The sequence below is a fragment of the Austrofundulus limnaeus genome, unplaced genomic scaffold, assembly GCF_001266775.1.
Source record: "Austrofundulus limnaeus strain Quisiro unplaced genomic scaffold, Austrofundulus_limnaeus-1.0 Scaffold13, whole genome shotgun sequence".
Classification (NCBI taxonomy): domain Eukaryota; kingdom Metazoa; phylum Chordata; class Actinopteri; order Cyprinodontiformes; family Rivulidae; genus Austrofundulus; species Austrofundulus limnaeus.
Window position 1 is genome coordinate 772,597 of NW_013952415.1, and position 23,468 is coordinate 796,064.

The 23,468-nt window shown below is 38.0% G+C and overlaps 1 protein-coding gene across 1 annotated transcript in view; it reads left to right on the forward strand.

Annotated features, from left to right (window-relative positions):
• Positions 1-216: 216 nt before the first annotated feature.
• Positions 217-23,468, forward strand: part of LOC106513535 (matrix metallopeptidase 17a) — a 78,794-nt gene continuing 55,542 nt past the window's right edge. The window contains exon 1 of the mRNA XM_014002414.1: positions 217-772. Coding sequence (XP_013857868.1) covers positions 638-772 — 135 coding nt within the window. The 5' untranslated portion in view covers positions 217-637. The remainder of the gene's footprint in view (positions 773-23,468) is intronic.

Genomic DNA, 23,468 nt, shown 5'->3' on the forward strand with positions numbered 1-23,468 from the left:
ATGTCAACCAGCTGCTTAAACTCGACATATTTCACGCAGCAAAGGCTACAAATTGTGTTTTAATCTTATATCCCCCTCAAGACTCTCAAATTACGCATGACGCGCGTCATGAATTCACCAGTCTCAACAGGAGCCGCGCTGGGCTCGCCTCCTCCCTCCTCCTCCTCCACCACCTCCCCCTGAAGCGTTCCAACGCTCCTCAGTGTGTGAGAGAGCTGACAGGCGGTCTCCTCTCCTCTCCTCTCCTCTCCTCCTCGGGACGGAACCCCACGCAGCTGCTGCGGTTCCTCAGAGCCGGACGCGGCGCCGTCAGGAGCGGACCCCGCGCGCCTCGCTGCTGGGATTTTTAATCGCGCGGACTTCCTACAGCCTCATCTAGGAGTCTACTCAATCTGTTGCTTCTGATTAACCTCCTCGCTCCTTTTTTTAATTTTTTTTTGTTTTAGTTGATGACTCCTGAAAGACAAACTTGTGAAATCCAAGCGCGCCGCCGGGGTTTTAATGTGCTTTATGTGTTTGCGCTCAACAGTGAGGTAGACGGGCGCGTTCTCCCGGAGGCTCGGTGCGGTTTACCCCGTGGATGCGGCTCTTTGGGTCTGTCTCGGAGCCCTGCAGGATCAACCTGTCATAGGGCACTATGATTTCACCGGGTCTGCACAAGTGGAGGAGGAATATCGCTCCTGAGATGTTGCTTTTTGTGCCAATTTTGTGGTTCACAGCGCTGACCGGAGCGGCTCCCTCTCTGACCACCGAGCAGATGGACACGGGGGTGGTAAGTTTCCTTCTAATTATTATTATTATTGATATTTTTAACAATCTTTTATCATAGAGAGTGGGAAGTTTGCATGCAATCAATATAACCTGAGTGTTTCCCACTTTATCACACTTTTGCAGACAAAATTCAATCAACAATCGTGCTAAATGTTATTTTATTTTTATTTTTTTTTTTTMYAAAYSRMYAAAWWAYYAYGYAAWTTWAAAAAAGTTAAAATCAAAGAGTGGTTTAAGCTTGCAGTAAATAAGTGTACATGCATTTGGCTTGGTGACATATCGACCTGCTCCTCAGCATGCTGACAGTGTATATATCCCGCTCTGATGGATTGCAAACAGGGCTCAGTTCCAACACAACCACAGCCTAAAGCATCAGGCGTCATTTCTCTTTGTCAGACTTCATATCAACTCTGACATTTATCTGAACAGTTCAGCTAATAAGATGGGACGCTGCATCAAGTGGGTGACAATTACAGGAGAATCTATGAAAGTGGTCAAACCTAAGAAATGGAATGCTGCAGTTTGAAAGGGTTTACAGGAGTTTCTTAGATAAATATTGATYTGCAATTCTGAAATGCTCAATGTAAGCACTCCACTGAAAGTCACACAAAATCTTGAGTCATGCAATTTGTGAATTTTGCATTTTAACCTTTAATATATGAGAAAACAATGGGCAGATTTTGTTTAATAGGCTATTTTAAAGTGTCTGTGACATGTTTATCCTTTAAATACCATAAGTTAAAAAAAACATCTTTATGTTTAAGAACCTTGACATACTGCATGATTATCCATTTTTATCATAATTGGCATATTTTCCTTTAAACTTGACTCAAAGTGAAACAGGAAGTGACATCAAAGGGGAACTCTTTAAGAAAACTMGTCTTTGTTTATTGAAACAATAATATTTGAACTCTGACTCTTCTTCACTTCTCTCTGATAATGATTRAAAATAACATAAAAACACAGATTTTTCTTGTTGTCAGRTATTTTAGCAACACAGACATTCCCCTTTGTCATCACTTCCTGATACTTCACATGCAAACATCTCATACGGTTCATCTCAGTAGCAAATGATGTCATAGATTGGCTAATCTTCATGAATGTGCCATGAGTACCTTTCAGTTTAAATTCACAGGATGCGGATCAGTGCTAACAGCTGAAAAATTGTTGCTAATTATGTGAATATTGTGTAGTATTAACCTGGGTGTCATTTTGATGATGTATCAAAGCAAATGAATGCTATTTCATGACCTTTTCCCCGGCACGTACACTACTTCCACTTCATATTTGGAGTTTATTGATWAAAAGACCTCCAGATCTGCTCATAAATCCTCCCTCATTAGCTGTTTTCATTCATTCCGACTAAATCAACGCCATACCTCGGTAATTAGTCTTCCAGCACAGGCTCTCTCTCCTCTGATGAATTTGTGTTTTATTGCCATTTGCAACATCATCTGCACAGTTCCACTCAAAACACTGCAGTGGGTTTCTGGTGGTGGACCCAGCCCACTGGTCCCCAGTGGACGTGTGCTGCTTGGAGACAAACATTCATCTTCTTCACACTAACAAACCTGCAGACAGGTGTTGACCCATGTTTCACTGTTTGCGTTCCCACGCTGTTGTGTGACCTAATTGCACAGGGGGACACACTTTGTGACGCACCAACCTGCTGGTGAGGATGGATGTGTAAACCCTTCATTTTTTTTAGCTTACTGTCTGGAAATATATTAAGTCTGTCCTTAAAGTTAGGAGAAGACACTTTCAACACATGCCCAATATTTATTGCTGTTTGTTCAGGAAACTGTCTGGGCCCATTAATAATGTTGTTGTTACCATCTTGTAACTGATATAACTTGTTGTAGGAGACAATGTTGAAGCAGCTGCTCTCAGTTGTTTTAGGGAACCAAAACACAGAGGCTTAAAATGACTGAGCTGAATATTTAGATACTATTAGATACATCTCAGTTAAAGGATATTTCCTGATAAATCTATTTTTTTAATGTTGATATGTAAAATGATTTATTTATTTTGGTCTGAATGTAGTGGAAGTATTAAAAGTTAGTTTTATTCCCCTTTATTTTGTCAGTGATTAATCTAAAAACTAGCTTTCTGGAAATAGTTTTTGACCCGAAAATACTGGCTTGTTAGCAAAATGTCTCATAAACTACTGAATAGATTTTAATGAAGCACTCACAGTTGTAAAGTAACTAAGTACAAATACTTTGTTACTGTAGAATGTAGAATGTTTTGGGTATCTGTACTTTGCTTGAGCAATTATTTTTCAGCCTACTTCTACTTCTTACATTTAAAAAAGGCAAAAAGAAGAAAGTCATTACTTTTATTTCATTTTTGCTTGTTTTCTTTCCAGCTTGTGATTGTAGAAAATAAAAACTATCCATATCAACTGTGCCTCCTAGATAGAGTGAATTTAATTGTGGTTGAATGAAAAGTATAAATTTATAAAATTCTGATACCATATTAATTTGTACACACATAAATCATGTCACACTCCAGCAGGGCATAATCATTAAAATAAAAGMACTGTACTTAAGAAGTATTTMTATTTCATGAATTAAATTATTGCATTTGGCCYCAGCTCTCAGATYGATTTTCATTTTGGGGAAAATGTTTGGGCTGCCTTGATATATGAATGTAAACTAAAACTGACTAATGCATCCTAAATTTAATCTAAATTAATTATTTTAAAACAATATAGTCATTTCTGCATTGTTTTGGGGAGGTCACCTCCTAATAAATGTCATTACAGAAAATCTAACTGCTCATTTTTAAATCAATACTTTTAATACTTAAGTACAAAAAATATCAGATACTTTAAGACTTTTACTCGGGTAATATTCCTAAAGGAGACTTWAKRTTTWKCKAAAYWATTTTTTTGGTAACACACTTGTACTTTTACTCAAGTATCACTTCGTGGTACTTTAAACAACACTGCGCTTAGTAAGTAATCACTCCGTGTACACCTATAACTCTCTAACGTTTAGGTCAGTCCAGTTCAAGATGGCCACCATGAAGCAACATAAACATTGCTATAACTCTATAAAGCTAAAATGGGACATGGCTCCATGCTGAGGGTCGTCACAACTCATACTGCAACATGTCACATTTTTCACATGAGATTGTGCATAAAGTTATTTTAAAGGTTTGACCAAAACAGCAAGAACTCTATTCTCAACATAAGCTGACCTTTAACTTGTTCAAACCTTTGCAGATGAGTTTTTACCTAAAACTCAAGACATGAGCTCATCACCCCTATTTTAGTCTTTCTCCACTGGCTTTCAGTTCATTTTACAATTGATTTTAAACTTTTATTGGTGACTTTTAAAGCTCTTCCCGGTCTTGTCCCACCTTATTAAGCTGATCTAGTAGTGTACTGTGAGTATGAGTGGACCTTAAGGACTGAATACAAACATTGGAGTGATCAGGCCTTTTTAGCTGCTGCACCCTGTAACTMTAGAACCATGACTTGTGCTTCATCACCACTCTGGGTCTTTAATTCAGGCAGACTTTTAACACAGTGGCATTTGTTTTTAATGTTTGTTTTAACTTTTGTGCTGTGAAGCACTTGGTGCACACTTTGGCTGTTGGAAAGACCTCTATGGATATAAATGTTGATGGTGGACTGATCTTCTAAAATTGGGATGCTAAAAGTGGGGGACCAATAGACATTACTTTAATGAATGCTAGGCCTTTAATCATCCACGTTATTTAAGCTGCATTTTGATGATCCAACCTGAAACTCAACATTCCCAGTTTACCTCCTGCGCATAATTTTTGCTTATCTGATCAAAAGCAGTTTTCTTTCTCTCGTTGTTTGTTTGGTGTGAACAGAGATGGACGGGCACAGACTGACAGATGTGCACCCCTCTCCCCTGCGCCTACCTGATTGACTTTTAAATAAGACTTTCTGCCGCACTGATGAAACCACTCTCAGCTGCCGAGAACAGGTGGATAATTGGTTGTCGAGGGTTTCAGTGGCATCTCAGCCCATTTGTGTTCATAACTGCCACGCATTTGGGATTCGGCTCGCAGAAACAGTCATCTACCCGCAGAAGCGTGTCCTGATATCCAGCTCTGGTGCTCCACGGTCCCGTTGCAACTTCAAAGCCACAACAAGGCTTTTGGTTGAGTTTTAGCGCTCAACGCTGTCTGTCTCTCCTTTTTAACTTCGGTTCACAGTGACCATAATTAACTGCGCTGCGAACTTCAGCACAACTCCGAGGCATCCGCTTACCGGCTTTGCCGACATCTAGCTCTGTAGATCCCTGCAAACCACCAATTTGCAGTTTTCAGCATACGAGGGAACTCCTACACAACAGCTACAATGTTATCTGCTCTATGTGTGTTCTCCTTATAATGTCACGGCTGTTCTCAGCTGCGGAACGACTGAGTTCCTGTTTGCTTCCAGAAACAGAACCGGGCTTGTTTTAAAAGCACAGATGGAAGTCATGGAGGTCAGATGGTCCAGACCTTCCCTTCCTGGAAAATATGCTACCCATAAATTATTTTAAAATATAGCCATGTATTATGCGTTGGGATACTTGGTGCTAATTGTAGGCACAGAACTAAAGCTTATAGGTTTATTGGAAGTGGAACTGCAATGCTTTGGTCTGAATTCCTCCTTATTGTAACTCCACAAGCACCCCCTTTTCTGAGGTGTGTCTCAGATCAACTCATTTTGAGGCTGTATCTTTAAATCCAAACAAGGCGCTTCACACCTGCTCACATCCAGCTTCCAGAGCGGTTCATTCTAGATGGATAGAAGAGATACGACTGGACGAGTGGTGCAGAAACTTTTTTAAATAAAATAAAGGATGTCAACAAGGGAAGACTTGTGAGGTTTGACACCATCAAACCTCACATGTTGGAGCCAGAGTCTGATCCAGAGCCAGAGAAGAATGAAGACAACAAAATTGTAGTTGATTTTGGCAATCTCCTCTCAAATAATCTGATGTAATATTTCAGAAATTGTCATAGAAAATAGTTTTATGCATCTCAGCAATCCAGGTTAAAAAAGTTAAGTAGGTCTTATAGATGAGTTGTTTTGTCAAAGTTATACTTAAGTTAATATTACACAGTTTTATAATGATGATTCTTTTAAAAGACAGCTGAAAGTGGTAATTCTTCAGAAGAAAATCTTAATATAATATTCATTGTTTATTAGATGTTTTTAAGCTTGCATTTGTTTTTTGTACTAATATTTGTATAATTGATTGTATTAATTTTATTTTTCTGTCATTGTGATGTTATTGTTAACATGTTTTTATGTGGACCCCCAAAGAGAATAGTTAGCTAATGAACTAAACTAAACTTCTCAAAGAAGAACCCGTCCAGAGGACCCACTTAACATTTTTAGGTCATAGAAAATGGAGAAAACTGAAAACAAAATATGGCCCAAACAGAACATAAAGATATATATGCAGAGAGACTTAATTCAACTTTTCTGCACTCACAGAGACTCCAAAATGCAACAAAATATATGTCCCATTTTAAATAAAAAGTGTGGAGTGAGAGAATAAAGTCTGTTAACCAAACCTAAAGGTAACAAAACTATAGCCAATAACTAAAAGTAGCTTAAAAATTAAAATAGAGAAAGTATCAAAATATAAATTTTAAAGATAATAATGTTTTTGAAGAAATTAAATATACTTGTGTATTTGTATAAAAAATATAAAGTTTAATGTGATGAAAAACATGAAAAGTTACTAAATCAAAAAGTCATCACACCCATCTCCTGAGTGAGCTGAGTCTTTACGAATGGCTTAAAATAACATGCAGAAATAATTAAATATTATAGATAAAACATACAATAGTAGTACAATGAGGAAAAGACTGTGAATGATGAACATTCAGACAATTAAAAAAATACATTTGACATGTTTTGTTTTTCTTTTTTTTCACGTCTCAAAAGAATCAAGTATTTCAACTAGCCTGCATTTTGCTTGCTTCATTACCTTTCAATTTGTGTGGAGCAGCTGTGTCTCCTAATACATAAAAGTGCTGAAAGCAGAAGGTTTATCTACAAATCCAAACATCACAACTCTTCTTGTTTTTTAAATGATTTCAAAGCAGTTTTGTTTGCTACACAAACACTATAAGATGGATGACTCTTTGTTAAATCGAAGCAAAGAAGAAACTGCTTGCATGACACTATACAGTATACTGTGTACTCCCCCCACCTACCTCACTAGAACCATCACTAAAACCAACTCTTACATTTAAAAGGTGTCTCAAAATAGCTTGAGGGGGCCATATGAGCTGGCACTGAAAGTACCTCAACCATTTGATCCTGTAAAAACTTGGGAAAAAAATGTTTTGTTAGTTTAACTTTCCCTCAGTAAAGAAGATGTCTGATATTTTTGCTTTGCATGTGTAATAAGGAATAAAACCAAATGAATGTGTGGTGTGAGGCCTAAGGGGACCACCATTCCCCGCCAGGCTGCTTCTAATTCTCCTTTTTGCTCTATAATTTCCTCAATGAGAATACCATCTGGTCTGTCCATTGAGGAGAGGAGGGGGGAAAAAAAGTGAAAACCCTATCCCAAGTCACCCTCCTCCACCCTCTTCCACCAGCACTCTCTCATCTTCTCCCTTCCCCGCTAGACCTCATAATACTGAACTCTCATGCAACTCGCCTGCTCAGCTCCACTGCCACCGCTCCTCATTAGCTCAGCCTTTGCCTCACTAAAGTGCAAATTTCACCAGTTTTTTTCTCTTTCCGCAGCTTTTTATTTTTTGGGGATGGTGTCTTCTTCCTTTAGTTTTCTTCTGACAACCCAGATTGAAGGCCTTCTTTCTGCCACTCATCACAGTTCTGAGGATAATAGGTGCCTCACTGAGGAAACGGGCAGCACAACTAGTCAGGAATAGAGGAATTGCATCAAAATGCTGGGTTCTGCTTGAAAGGAACAACATAAGTTACCAAGCAAAAGTTGTGGATTTAAGTCATTGTAGTGCAAAAAAACCACTTGTTTGCATTACAATCACAAGGCAAAGACAGAGAATAATGTCTTTTTTGTCTGTGTAATATCTCATGAACCTCTAGACAACTTTTAATGGCATTTACAGAAAGTAATCATTAACTTTTAGACTCAACTCAAGTCAAGATGGCTGCCAGTGCCAACTGACCTTAAAAACACAAAATAGCTAGAACTCCTTTCAAAAAGTAGTAGCTTAGATTGATCTTCAGCATGCCTTAAAAGCATTAATAGATTACACAAAATCCTTGTTTAGCATTTGTCTATTAYCTWTTTGGGGCTAATACTGTCTGTTGGCAAACTACCTCATAAACAACCAGATTTTTTAATGACAATTTTAGGAAATAATCACTTGGTATAAATCTAAAATGTATTAAATGTTATAGTTATACAACATGGCTGCTACAGCTAATTGACTTTGAAAAAAATCACAAAAATAGCTATAATTCTGTCAGTTTTATAGGTATTATGCTAAAAATTGGTGGGATTGTTGCTGAGACATTCATCGAAAAGGATTCAAGTCCCACTTCTTGTGCAATGTTTTTGCCCAAAASTTCAGCATTGTTTTTTGGCATCAACACTGTTTGTCTGTTAGGAATCATTGGATCTGCATCAGGTTTACGTTTGGAGTTAACCAAATTCAAGATGGCCACTAGAGCTAATCAAACTTAGGCAAACACAAAAAAAATGTCTATAACTCAGTCAATTTAACAATAAATCTGCTGTGGTAGTAGCTTAGAGTCATTCTTAACGCATACTTTGAGTGTGACATCTTCTGATTTTTCATTAAACATAATTTTATTGCCATAGTTTGACCAAAACAGCTGCAACTCGTTATTATCACCAGATGATCTTAGTCTGAAACTTGGGCATAAAAGGCAGCGAATCATGTGCATTCCTTCAAGGAACACTGAGCTTTTGGTTTATTGCAGATCATTTTAGCGCTGCTGTTCCACCTTCATCAAAGTGTGTTGTCTATTTGTTGCACCGCAGGACTTGAGTGTGCTTATTTCCCATGCACATAAGATGGATTCACCACAACAGAATCCATCAGKGTGTGGTGACAAATGATGAGGAGACAGTTCTGCGTGTAAAATGTWGCACGTTCTCAGCTTCTCAGGAAGAGTGAGAACCTGTGGAGATCAGCCAGTCCTTRAAACATTTTCCTATTCAATCTGTCATTGCAGCTTTGCTAAGTTTCGAATATCTCTTGAGACTTGAAAGTTTCAGAGAACGTCAGCCTTTAATAATAACTGTGGAGGCAAAGTGAGCGAGAATCGGAAAGGGCCCTGCCACTGTAACACGGRGGTGTGGGAGTGAAAGGTGGCAGCTGCAACACTTCTCCACAATGTTTTCCCTCTGTGAAAACAGCAGGTACATCCAGATAAATTTGTGGTTTAAGCTCGATAATAAAAGAACTTGTGGGTTGCAGGTCACAGATTRGTGGCCTTGCCTTGTCAAAGTAGTAAAACTTTGGTCTCTCACTGAGGTCCTGATTCTTGTTCACCTGAAGCCAGAKCTGCAAAGAGAAACTGTTATTAAAGATCACAATCACTTCTTTCTGTTTTATTTGTGAGARAATATTTCGCATTGTGACCTTTTATAAATACTGGACCGGTCTGTTCAAGAGTCTAATAGCTTTAGGACTTTTTAATTGAAGCCTAAACAAAATGAAACGTTGCACTRTCACCCTTAACAAACAGAAGTTGAATCCAAACCTAGCTTAAACCAAGCAAATGAGAAAAATGACCCCAGACTTGGCTCCTGGGAGTCTATTTTCTGCAGCTTCCTACACACATGGCTTGTCATTTGTTCATAAATAAAACCCAAGACTGCAACTGCTCTTGGTGTCTCAAGTTACCATGTCCAATGTGACAGGGCACCGTTGCTCTAGCTCATGTGTGAAAAAGAGGTTAAAGGGCTTTTTAACCCCTTCCACATGCAGAACTTAATTAAGCTGACAACCTCCAAACTTCTCTGTCACYTCTAAATTATCCCCTAGATATGTTCTATACAGAACATTACAAAAAAAATTAAAATGTTCTGAAATTCGCATTAATAAATAAATACTTTCCTAATCAGCTTAATATCAATATTTTAACAGTTTCAATCTACTGCAAACAAAAAACAGCAGAACGGGTTGTTTAACGTATTTGTTAGCTTGAAATTACATTTTATGGTACAATACTCTGTGGTGTTGTTTCTTACCATTTAACAAACTGCAGCAAAGAAACAGATGTATTGTCCTCAAAGAAAGTGAAGCCATTTTTTTTAGAGCGGGCAACTATCAAGAGACCAGCAGACATCATTTTGATGTTGGATCTACTTATAGCCCTGATTTAGTCCTGAATATCTCCCTCCAGCTAAATTCAGAGTCTTTGTAACCTAATTTCTATACCACACTAACTGAAACTGTGAGAAGCACAACACTTTGGTAAGTTGTGTTAAAAAAACAGCACAAACTGAGATTTTAAATGTGTCTACAAAAGGTCCATWTGTGATCTGACAGCCTAAAAGCCTCACTCACCCACCAGTTTACCCCTTAGTGTTTCAGTCATACCAACTTGTCAAAAATACGCAGTTAAGTAAAAAGTTGAGTTCAGCTGAGTAAAATAAATGGATTTTTCTTAAATATGAAMCAATGCAGTATTTGTTCAGTTATCATTGGAATGAAATACATGAAACAAGATGTGACAATTTATTGTTTAATGTAAAATAATAAGATTGGGATTTTTTTTTGGTAAAAATATCAATCAGTTGACAACTGCAAAACATTTTCAAGTTCAAGTTTATTTATATAGCACCAAGTCACAACATACATTGTCTCAGAGCACTGCACATAAAAAGAATTATCTAAAGAAGAAACCAGCAGGCTGCGTTGAATTACTTCATCACAGTCTCCCATCCTGAGCAAACGGTGAAGAGGAAAAACTCCCTGCTAATCAGGAAGAAACCTGCAGCAGAACCAGGCTCAGGGCAGGTGGCCATCTGCCTCGACCGGCTGGTTGAGGGACAGGAAAGAGACACAGACAAGCACAGAAGAACTGGTCCGGGACTGGTCCAGGTGCACCTTCCTCTGGAAGAGACAAAGGAAAAACATGATAGAAATAATTACAATAAACATGTAGAGAAGACCAAATTGATCCAGCTTTTTGCTCAGACCCTTATGAAAAAGATGCCACTTAGCCTGGTTAAAACCAGACCCTGTCCTTGACTTTGTTTRGTACAAGGGTCTGGACTTGATGCATAGAGAAGTGATTCTTGCAGGAGGCGTGGCCTCTGCTGAAGCATGTGTGTGTTGTCGCTGTGATGGAGGCTAAGCTAAGAAGCTAACCATAAATTGCGTGTGCTGTAAACAACCCTACTGAGAGGAGAAATATACTGAACTGAACGAGACGGCTGTAAATGAGAGCTGCTGCTTTGTCAAATTTAATTTAATTTGGAAGCCTTATCAACACAGACTGGCTTCATTCACTTCCTCCACTGGAGTATGCTAAAATAACTAGCAGACACTGCGCAGAAAATTGACGTCATTCAAAACTCCACCTTCTGTTTGTTGGTTGGCCCAGGTAAAATAAACTACAAGCAGACACTGAGCAGAATATTTACGTTCTCTTCTCTGATTGGCCCGGCTAAAAATCTGCCAGCGAAATCCTTGTCAATGGGAGAAGTCCCAGACGGAGCAGTGAAGGGAAACTAGAATTGAGTGGAGCTGCGTAGGAAGGCAAGGGCCAGGCTAGATGTCACTGAGACCTCTCCAAAAAAAGTAGCCCACATGTACTCAGTGTCCAGTCCTGTAAAGTTAACTATTACATGTGCATCACATTTATATKTTTTCACTTTCATGATGCATGTTTGAATGAAACATGAGAAACATTAACACTAAAGCGATCGATGTGTAAATCCCCTAATGATGTCACTTTAACAGGCTGATGAAGCCATTAATATGATGTATCTGATGTGTGAAAAAAGGCTTTTGAGTGTATCTAGGAGACGCCACAGGCTGCAACAAAACAACACCGTTTGACACTCTCGGATGAGAGCGAGTTGGTAAAAACATGGCAGGGGAAGAAAAAAATTCGAGCCACAAAAACACAGACCACGCACCACATCAAAACACTTCTGTTTACTTCAGCAGAAAATAGAAAATACTAACTACACAAGGACATTTAGCCATCATCGTGCCTGCTTTTACCAAAGCATAGCTGCCTTCATTTCAACGTTTTAGCTACAGATGATGTGTTTGCCTCCATCTCTTGTCTGTTAGACAAACTTTGGTGGTGGCAGCTGAAAATTGTCCACAACACAAAATTTGAGCAGATCACGCAAGATCTTGTAATCACACATAGCGTTATTTTTAAGGTTTGAKCAAAAGAGCTAAAARGTCATCATTTCTTGAGATTGTCTTACTTTAAACTGGTGACATGAACGGTGGTGGGTGATATGTGTTCATTTAAGGAATGCTTGGTCTTTACTTATTTTTCTGCATTTTTCTGAGTTATGTGCTAAGATTAATGAGRAGTGTGTAACCACCATGTATTTTCATGGGTTGTGTTATATTTTAAAGCTARGTGTACAAATGTTCTGCAAAAGTAAAAGGATGTGAGTGATTGACTGGTCAAAACTGCACTGATTTAATAATTCCAATATGTGTTTTTGGGATTTACATGTTGAAAGTTGATCTGCAGCGCTAACTGAGAAGCTTCTTTTCTTTTTCCTGGARTTTACAGCAGTGATAGATTTAATATCATGGCCAAGTGAGGGCTGTTTTCTGCGACAGAGCAGAGTGYCATGCAATGTTCTCTTTCCATTGGRTTGAACTGACTTCATTATTTGTGCAAGGACCCACTCCGGGGCTCCCCATATAGAAAACCTCAAATCAACTCCATGTGGGCAGTTCTATTTTAACTTGCCGGAGCCTCGCCTTCCTTCTGGTCTTTGACCACATGAAGGCTTTGGTTGCCGTTTCCATTCAAAAGCTTGACTGGATCTTGTAATTACGGCGGTTTCTGGTGTTGTGCTGGCTCATGTGCCGTCGCCTGAAATAATCTATAGCTTCGCCAACTGAACTGCCAATAGACAGCCTTAATAGCTGGATCAAGAAAAACACAAAAGCAACAACAAAGCCACTCTGGAATTACTCGTAGGAGCTGGTAGAGTTATGATAAATGTGGTTTTGTGTGTACATGTTGCGACTGCCGGCGTTTGTGCGCGACGTTACACTGGTGATCTCATCGTTTGTCTCTAAATTGCAAGTCTCTGAGCAAGTGGAGCAGATGATTTGAAAAAAAAGAGAGAGATGAAGATGATTGCTTATCGTCTTTGGAGTCGACTTCACGGCATGTATAAATTATGCGTTCACGATCCCATTTCTCTGAAGGTCCAAGTGAGCTGAAGAGAATTACAGGAGTGCAAGGAAGAGAGCGATAGAGTGGGTGGCAGAAATATGCTGCGTCTCTATCCAGCTATCACTGGCAATTAGACTTACTTTCTCCAGTGCAGTGTTGATACTCAACTTCCTTTCAAGTYAATTTAATGAGCCACTAAGAGTTCTCAGAAATACAGGGGGCACTCATTATTGCGTGAATAGTGGTGTTTCTGACTTTGTGAAGGACAGTCTGAACTGGGCTTATTTGCATTTAGGCTAATGTTAAGAATAGGTCTAGYCTTGTTTAGGGTCTGGGTTAAAATAGAACTGACCACATATTGAGACGGACACACATATGCCACTGTGTATATGTCCGGTGTGTATTTCTGTAACACTTGGTGTGTACATGCCAGCTGCCTGCATTCCACATCTAACGCCTGGGAGACATTGTAAAGACCACTATAGCAACGTCTATTTTCAAAGCGTTATAAAGTGTGTAGAAGGGTAGACCATAAATACACCCTGATGTATTTTCTCCCCTTCACCTTTTTGAACTTCTTAAAGAGAGTTAAATTGAAACTAGCATTTGTACCCACACTTGCAGACCAAGGTTTTAAACCAACCCTGGTCCTCGAGGACCACAACCCCACATGTTTTAGACCAGGGGTGTCCAAACATTTTGTCACATGGGCCAAAATCATGAAATCAGAAGGACCTGAGGGCCAAAAATATGATTCCTTTACCTGCTCAACAATAAACTAAGCATTGAATACTTTAATTAAACAAATAAAGTAGTCGCATTCATTGCTGTAAATGGATGTGTAAATTAATCTAGATCCAGAACTTTAAAAGTGTTTTGCAGGTTTCCCTTATTGAAAGAAATGTTGCAATTTTCTAGGTTTCGATTGAGGGGGAAAAAAAATAAACGAATTTAGTCTATTCTGATCAATAAAATCAGTTTTTATGTCACTCTTTTGTTGAAAATACTTGCTGTATTCAGACAAATTTATTCTATAATTTAAAGCAGTTTGGATTGCAGCAAAATCAGCTTTTGAGTAGAAGTCACCAAATAGATGTGGAAAAAGCTATGAGTCTGGTTGTTTAAAGACAAATAATTGGTATTGTTGCCAATATTTTTATTGTTAGATTTTACTTTGTGATAAATTTGCCCCAACAAATAGAAAGTCTCCATCTACATCAAACAGCTGGGCCGGGGGGACAAATTGGTAAACAAATTTGTATAATTCTTGAACTGAAGTCAGGGGGCCACACAAAATCAGTTAGGGGCCACAAATGGCCCTCGAGCCACACTTTGGACATCCCTGTTTTAGACATTTCCCTGTCTTAACTTGATGTAAATGAATGAGTGATTGACAGGCTTCTGCAGAACTTGAAGAGCTGCTGAAGAGCAGGCAGTGTAGGGACCCTTTTCATAAACCATTGTTTAAAACCATGATTTATGCGATCTGTTAGCACTCCGAGAATGTGTTCATCTTCCYTTTGTTGTTTTTAAATTTAAAGAAACAAATGTTCCTTTCTGGGGCGATTCGGGGTGGATTGTCAGCACGTAAGCCAAATAATTTTATTGTTGATTTTCTTTTATTGTCGTGGCACTGTCCATCAGTGCGTGTTTGACTGTGGGTGGCCAGTTTGTCTGAAACCATTTCGCATTGCTTATTTTAGACTGCTCTGTCCAGCTTTAAGCTGTATGTGCTTATCTCCTTCACCTTCACAAACTTCTGCTTCAGGTCAGCCAATCCGTGCAATACTCACAATACTCGGTTGTCCTTGTTTGGAACCACTGCAGAGGTGGTTCTGGAAGTGCGGTTGGAACGGGWAATGGACTCACATTTGACCGAGGCTGAACCGAGGAGGATCTCATACAGGCACACCCGTGGAGGCGGGGARTTATTGGTCCTGTAATYGACTTGCTACCTGTCCAGGGTGTACCCCGCCCCTCGCACAGTGACTGCTGGATATGGGCAAGAAGCGGGTATAGATGATGGATGGATGGATGGATGGATGGATGGATGGATGGATGGATGGATGGATGGATGGATGGATGGATGGATGGATAGTTCTTTCTTCATGACAATATTAAAAGCATACACATTCATTCATTTGATGTTATAAACACTAACAACCTTAAAAGGTTGACTTTCTATGAAAATAGTGAAGAATATTCAGCATTTTGGCCTTTTTTACATTATTTTCTGATCAAAGTTTTGTGTGTGTGTGTGCGTGTGTGTGTGTGTGTGTGTGTGTGTGTGTGTGTGTGTGTGTGTGTGTGTGTGTGTGTGTGTGTGNGTGTGTGTGTGTGTGTGTGTGTGTGTGTGTGTGTGTGTGTGACCTGGTTATGTCATTTAAATCACATGCAACCTGTTACTCCTAAAATATTGTAATTACCCTTTATTGTTTGTAGTTTCAATGAAGCAAACTTTGATGGACAGTTTTTCATTTACATAAAAGGTCACATAGCATAAATACAATTTACAAGTGACATTGATTTGTAGAGTTTTTGACGTAATAAATGAATAAATTAAAAGTTGGCTGTATGACATCCTGTTGTATTTAAGATCCATCAAAGTTGATAAATGAGGAAAAAAAGGAAAAAAAAAAAAACAGGTGGATAACTGTCATAAACCAAAACACCCTACACCCAACTTCGCTGCACACAACCCTTCAAAGCTTCACATCATCTGAGAGTCGACCAAATAATAGCTCTAAAACACGAAGCCATTGTCAGGAACGAGCATTAACAACAGCCGCTCTCACTGTGTCTTCTCACGTTGGCTGCATTTGGGCAAAAAATAGCCCTTAAACACATCAGAAGTGCCTCTTCAAACCTCTGGCTTGGATGTATGATCTGTGCTGGCACAAAGAAACATAATGACCCAATGCATTTGTATGAGTGTGCAAATTAATGTGGGAATCAGAAGACTGCTTTAGAGAAAAAAAAACAAAGTAAACAAAGCAGATGATGTGTTTTTTTWAGTCAATATCATACCCATTTCTAACTTCATTATCACTTGCTCTGCAGCTTCTTCAGTTCTTGTGAAAAGTSTTACATCGGGGACAATAGAAAATGCCACCTCCTTGTCTTTTTGCACTCATTTGCTACCCTAAACAGCCAATTAGTGTGATCTCTCTTTCACTGAAAGACCTCGCTCCAATGCAACATGTTGACTGAAAAAAAAAAGTTTTGACAGAATGCAACACCCAAAAGACACAAGCGAAACAGACATTCAGCAATACTTCAGGGACCTCGTGTACAAAGACTTGCCAGCTTTATTTATGTGTTAAAAAACATAATTACAGTAAAATAGTTGATGTCAAGAAATGAGTCATTTTGCGTCGATGCATCTTTTCAATCGTGGTCTCCTGAGAAATCCAGTTGTGTTCTTGCTTCTTCCCATCCAAACCTATTGGCTTCTGGTTGGTTTTCATCGACAATTTAAGGGCCTGTTATACTCGAGCCAAAGCCAAACAGTAAAGGTGTGGTCACATGGTTGTTCGACGTTTGTTTTTCACACACACCTTTCATAACTTCTGAGACACATCAAGCTTTTGGAGTTCCTGGGAAACTCCTCCCACTGTAGGATATGTCACTGCATAATTTTTTTTTTCCTGCTAGAGTCTACATTCTTGGTAAAAACAAAACAAAAACTCCAATATCTGTCYTTATTTGACCACAAATCTGTCTGTTAAAGCTCCACACTTTTTGTCAGACAGATTCCTCCGTGTTTAACAACTGTGTTATCTCCATCCATGAGTTTTTGGCCGTTTGACTATCTTTTTTAAATGTCTTCTTCTAGGTACAATAGTCAGATTCTGTAAGRGAGTATTTGAAGCAAAAGGCAGCGTCTGAGTGCTTTCAGGATAAACAAACAAACTTCTGGCCAATCACACAGTAAGTTCTTATGCGGGGGTGAAAAGTTCTCCCAGGAAGTTGTGACAAGAAGTGGTGGAAAACTCGAAATGACCCAGTTTTTGTCGTTCAGCTGCAACAATGAGAGCCGATTTCGGTCGTACGAATGAAGCACGTTGAGTCTTTTAGAGCTAAAGATCTTCCCATTACATCTGAAGTCCAGGATGTGACAAACATTTGCTGACAACAATCTGGAGCTTGTTAACAAAAGTGTTTGTTATTCGACAGATCCACTCGGGTGAAGCTTTTACAATAGTTTGGAAGATTCTAACATGTGRGCTTTATATTTTATCTCTAATGGTGAGACACAACAAAGAGGTGATTGTTGCCACTAAATCTTGATGTCGATTTTGTTCTTCAAAAGCTGCAGATAGCTCAAACGTTTTTAAAATTAGTATTAATAGTTGGGCATGCTGAATATAAACACATATAAATCGACACACAGAAGTAAGCAACTTAACGATTGACCATGACAGTTTATAATGTGAGTGTTACAGCTTTTTATATTTTATTGAATCCTTGTGTCTTTGAGTCTTCTGTGTTTTCTCTCAGTGTCACGCTGCATTACCACCCACACAGAGATGACCTTCAAAGAAGTTTTAGGGTTTTTTCCCCCTCAGTGAAGGCTCTGAAATGTGCGTCTGTTTAACGAAATCCAGTTGTAGCGGGTTATTCTAATTGGCTCCATCAGTTTGTTCATCTTTAATCTTTTGCCTTTCTAGTTATTGTCTTTCAGTACCATGCCAGTTCTAAAAACCCAAATCTTTCTGCGTCTAACCATAATCTACGTCCCTTCATGACATGAAAATGTTTGAAGGTCAGATCTGTAACAATGCTACTGTAATAAATCTGCTTTAGGAAAACGAGGGGGAAACTTTTTTTTTTTTTTTTTGCTTTACACACATAGAATGGAATTCAGCAGCAAGGACTTGTGTTCTGCTATTAAATGTAGATTTAACTTGCACTTTAACTGTGGCAACTGGTAATTTAGTGGTTTGTTTAGTACATTTTTCAACTTCAATGTGCTTTGGATGAAAACATGCTGAAGGATGAAATCTTTGAGATGCTAMCTGATGAGTGCTAATGTTAGCAAAACGTTCACATGATCTTTAGAATATGATCTAACTTAAACCATGATTTTATTCTCAAAACGGTTAACATTTTGTTTTTTTGCAAAACTTCCATTTCCTTTCTTGTCCTTGTTGCCTCTGAATTGCTTCTTCTTTAGTCTTTTTTTTACTTTGACATTTTTTTTCACCTTCCTCCTTGCGTCCAGTGGGAAAAGACAAGAATGGAGTCCTGCCTCTCACTGTAGAACRAGCTGTTTTCTAAACCAAGGATTACAGACATATTTTTAATCCTCGTTGTCACATCTTCATGCATACAAGTATGCAAATGAGGACAGATTTCCTTCCAAAGTGTCAAGGAAACAACATCTACAAATCCAACTGCAGGAAAAGAAAAACACAAGGTGTGAAAATAAACTCGTCCATCAGAATGTTTTACATTCTGTCAACAAGTCTGACTTGTGTTAAATTAAATGCACTTTGTGTTTGCAGAAAAGCAAAATACTTCCTGTAGTGAAGTGATGGAGTGTTTCGGCGGGATGGTGCATGGGCCATCTGCTTGCAAAATAGTGCCGTGAAATTATCACTGAATTCCATTGTAAGGCATTCGTTTTTTCTTTTCTTTTCTTTTTTTGTGTGTGTAAAACATTTCCTTTTCATTCATGCAGAAATTAGACATTTTTGTAAGTGAAGATGAGGTCTTTTGAAAAGTTGAGAACTTTGTTTTGTGAATGGCAATCCRACCATTTATGTACTTTTTGTAGGGATTTAGAACTTTGTAATGAAATACAGTATAACGCTTCTGAATCCCTTTAGAAGAAACATATTTTCTCCTTTTTAAAAAGTGTGCTAATTTAAAATACAAAAATATATGTAATCCTACTAAAGCTTACATTCTGTATCCTTTCTGACAAGTACTTAATAAGAAAGCTTTGTCACAAATCTGAGCAGCAATGGTGCTATGTGCCATGTGGTCCTAGTGCTGTGTCCTACAGCATCAAATTATATAAAAACAACTTGTTCTTGATAATAATACATTAAATGTTAAAATGGATTGTTTTTCCTTCAAAAGCTAGCCCTAAATTTATTTAAATGTTATTTTATATTACCATTGTTTAAGCAAGCAAATCCCATTGACATTGTAGATCTCTTTTTCAAAGGAGGCCTGGGCCTGAAGACAACCTATTGTGCATGTTTTGGGAGTGTGGGGGAAACCGGAGTACCTGGAGAAAACCCACGCAAGCACGAGAAAAACGTGTAATTTCTGCAGAGAAAGACCCCAGGTCCGAAAAGAGGATCGAACTCAGGACCTTCTTGCTGTGAGGCGTTGGTGATATTGTGCTGCCAAATTTTAACCGGTGATTCAGAGAGTTCCTTCTCATAGAGCAATTAATCACATTTTGTGCAGGTCAGAGACATTTTGCGGAAAATGAAGACTCTAATTAGGCAGTTTTTGTTAGTGTTTAAGGTAAAACAATTTTGCATCACTGGTGTCTCTAGAACATGTAGTTTCTCATCAATTGTATATTTTAGCAAGGTTGAATGTTTATTATGAGGTACCTTTGTAATGACATTATATTAAGGTAGATTTAGAGGAGATGCATTGACCAAAAGTGGTACAATGGCACTGTCTCCGCCTCTCTGCATTGTCCCAGCGCGGTGTCCCAACATGTGATCGTTCACCTCCGAATTTTTGCAACTCTGCAAAAGCTGCGTGCGCCACACAACATTCAAACAGTTTGTTTGTTCGTGAAGCTTTTGCTTTACTATCCTACAACATCTCACAAGTTATAAAGTGTACTGCCACATGTCCTTTTGGAGAATACRAGAACAATGCAAGTGCCAAGTATAAACACCTCCATCACTGGCGAGGGTACCCAACGTGCTACTAGCCTTTAGTTGTAAACAGCCACCAAGCATCGAATTTCAATTAAATTTATTTAAAATCTATAGAAAACACAATCTAAATCACATTTAGATAAATGGATATGTTTTTTTCTGTTATTTGTTGTTTTTTATTTATTTTTTGTAACATTTTAAGGCAGGAGAGATGAGAACTAAAGTCGCTGAGATCAGACTTTCTTTTCAGCATTTATTTTCAGGCAGCAGTAAGACAGCTCAGCATGCCGGCACGGCTTTTTGAAAGTGAGATTTGGTCACCYAATCAACAGTCATCACGACTCAAACCATCACTGACTCTATTTCATCCATGACTCATGTCGACCCAAGCCCTGCCTGCAGTAGCCACATCTTCATGGTGCTTTTTTATTCTGTTTTTTAACAATCATTTTTTAACTGAAGTGTTAAAAATAAAATGAAAAGTAAAATATAATTGATTTTTTTTTTGCCTTTTACCATTTTGTCATGTCTTATTAAACAAATAGAGCTCCTCTTGTTGAATTTCGATCTAGCTTTTAGCAGTGAACACACATTCAGGGGAAACATTCTTAAAAGAAAAGACATGGACTGATTCCTTATCMTTAGTCCTGTCTCAATTTTCTCTTTGATGAAATTTGTCATCCCGGCTGCACATCACAGTTTGGCGCTCTCCCTCTTTGATCGTATGTGTTTGTGAGAAGATGACTAAATTCTTGACTTCTTCATTAAATCATGTTTACACTCGTGCCTTCMGATCGGTTTCACCAGCTTCTCGGTCAAACACCCTGAAGGAAGCTCGCATTCGTTGGATCCTCACTTTTTTTTTCCCGCTGTAACGCTTTAAGTAAACCATCTCTTGGGATAAGCTGCTGATATATTAAAAAAGGCAACTCCTTTCAGCTGCTTTGAATGATGACAGCACCTTTGAAACTGCTGCAAACTTATAGATGTTCTGATGAAAGTCCGTAAAAAGAAACAGTCTCACTGAAGAGCGAGCTGAGGATTGTTTGATGTGAGACATTTAAATCTGTGTGATACTGTATGTTTTCTGTCTCCTACAGATTTTTTAACACTTTTTTTCTTTAATTTTAAAAAGAACAAAATCTCTGTGTAGTCCAAGCTGTTTCTAATTAAAAATCAATCTGGGCTCGTTTTTAATGTTTTTTTTTTTTGGTCTGATTTCATTTTTATCTGCTATCTCAGATCTTACAATCCAGATTGCGAAGCTGACTTGATTTCCCTGGTCAGTACTGAAATGTAAAGTCGTGATGAGAAAAATAGAATATTTTCTATAACGTTTAGGGAATATCTTGCATCATCACTGATATGGAGGACTGAGCCTGCCATAATTAAAAATAAWAGTAGAAATAAATAAATAAATGCTTTAATAAAATAAATAAAATGCTTGATAAAATCACTGATATGACAAATATTGCATCCAACAAATAAAAAATAAGAATTTACTCAACTGACTTGATTATACAGTGCAATATAGTTCAATACTTACACCTATAAATACAAAAGTAGTATATCGGCCTTTTCTAAATACTGTTATAAATACTGCTGAATGACCAAATACTGTGACTGCAAAGAGCAGATGTCAATTACACGTCAAACATGTCAAAAAATGCTATTTTTTAGATTATAAATTTGTGACCTGTCACATCGAAACAAGGATTAAATCTAGGTTGTGGAGAAATAGGCACATATTGTGTTTTGATTAAAATATTTGCAATAATTGCATTTTGTCAAAATATGAATAAATGCCTTATCAATGTATCATGAATGAACTGTCTGGACATCAAAGCCACAATAATAACTTCACACCAAACAGGAAGTGAACAAAAAAAATAATCTGAACTGAACATGAAAACATCTGTGAGCGAATAAAATTACAAGGAGACTGAAGGAAATGTGGCAACAAGCAAAACTAAAAACATACCAGACATTTTTTTGTTTGTTTGTTTTAGATGGTTTTTTTTTCAGCATCTCTACAGGAAGATGTAATTTCTAAAAACCGTTTGAGCTTATAGAATAGTTGCCCAAATTTCAATTTCATCACAAATATGCCAATCAGTCCGACTGACAATGTCTTAAATAAAGACCAGGAATATAATAATTGGATTTTGTCTTTYATAAGTTTTAATCCTTCTGTTTTCTTCCCTTSATGTTTATCTGCAGAACGTACAGCCGATGAAACCGTGCGATAAAGAAACAAAAAGCTTATTTTGAGGAAAAACACCTTAAAACTTTGAGATATWCCCTGAGCTAGCAAAAGTTTATTTCCAGCTGGGAAATCTCAATATTCAAATACTGTTTAAGTTTTTTTTCTTTATAATCTCTTAAAAGTTTTACCAGAATGATCTAAGTATCAAAATGTAGCTTTTAAAGCCAGGAATCTGAAAACTTGGTCATTTTGACCATATTTGACCTAATCCTTAATTTGATATGATGGYTCACATTTTAGCCTAGAAAGTTTAATATTTAGGATTATTTAATTGTAGCTGTTAAATCTCAGCTGTTAAACACAAAGGTGGACTAATCATGATATTTCAGCTGGTTAATAATGAATTTTTGATTTATTAAAAAGCAAAACTTGGATGTAAAATTATACATCTGTTCAGAGTTTTAGAAAAAATGGCATTTGCGTCAGGATCGTGATCCAAACCACAGCTCCAAAGCCACAATGGAGCACCTCAAGACGCACAAGGTCGAGACTTTTCTCTGGCAACCACAATCAAAGCGTCATCATTATTCTGTGGAAACAGCTCAGAACAGTGAAGGATAAATGAAATCTCAGGACTAGACGTTTAACTGGTTGCTAAAGGGACAAAAAAGTTTTACAGGCGACAATAGTACAAAAATAATTAGATAATCAAATATTAAAGAAATGTCTGATTCTTAATTTTATGCCTCTTAGCTAGTTATGCAGATTGTGCAGTAAACAGACAAAAACAGCGCTATCTTGTTCTCATTAAGTGAATTGTTTTGTTTTCATTTTCTTTCAGTTTTCTGTTGCAGCCTGAAGCCTTTCTCTGTTTGGTGCACCTCTCTTGGTTTCTTTTGGATGTTATTACAAAAGTAGCTCCAGATTTCATAACTTAATCTCCGCTGTTATCTATAAAACACTCTGGTGGCCTGTATAACTTTCTGCACAAAATGAAACCATAAAAACTCTGGCGTTGATTTTAATATTCAAATCACTTTGATTATTGATCTTAAGGTGATAATTCAAAACTTTGTTTTTCAATAACAGCAGAAAAACTTTTTTCTACATCAAATAGCTTCAAACCTTTCAAAAGTCCAAGCCAGGGGTGACACTTCTGACCTCATGCTCGAGGTATTAGGGAACAATGTAAACACTATAACAGAGCGAGCTACTTTGTGACCCTTAGGAGTCAGCAAGGTCATGGGGTTAAATGTCTCCCAGTGAGTCATTTCCTGTCATGGGGGGGGGGGGG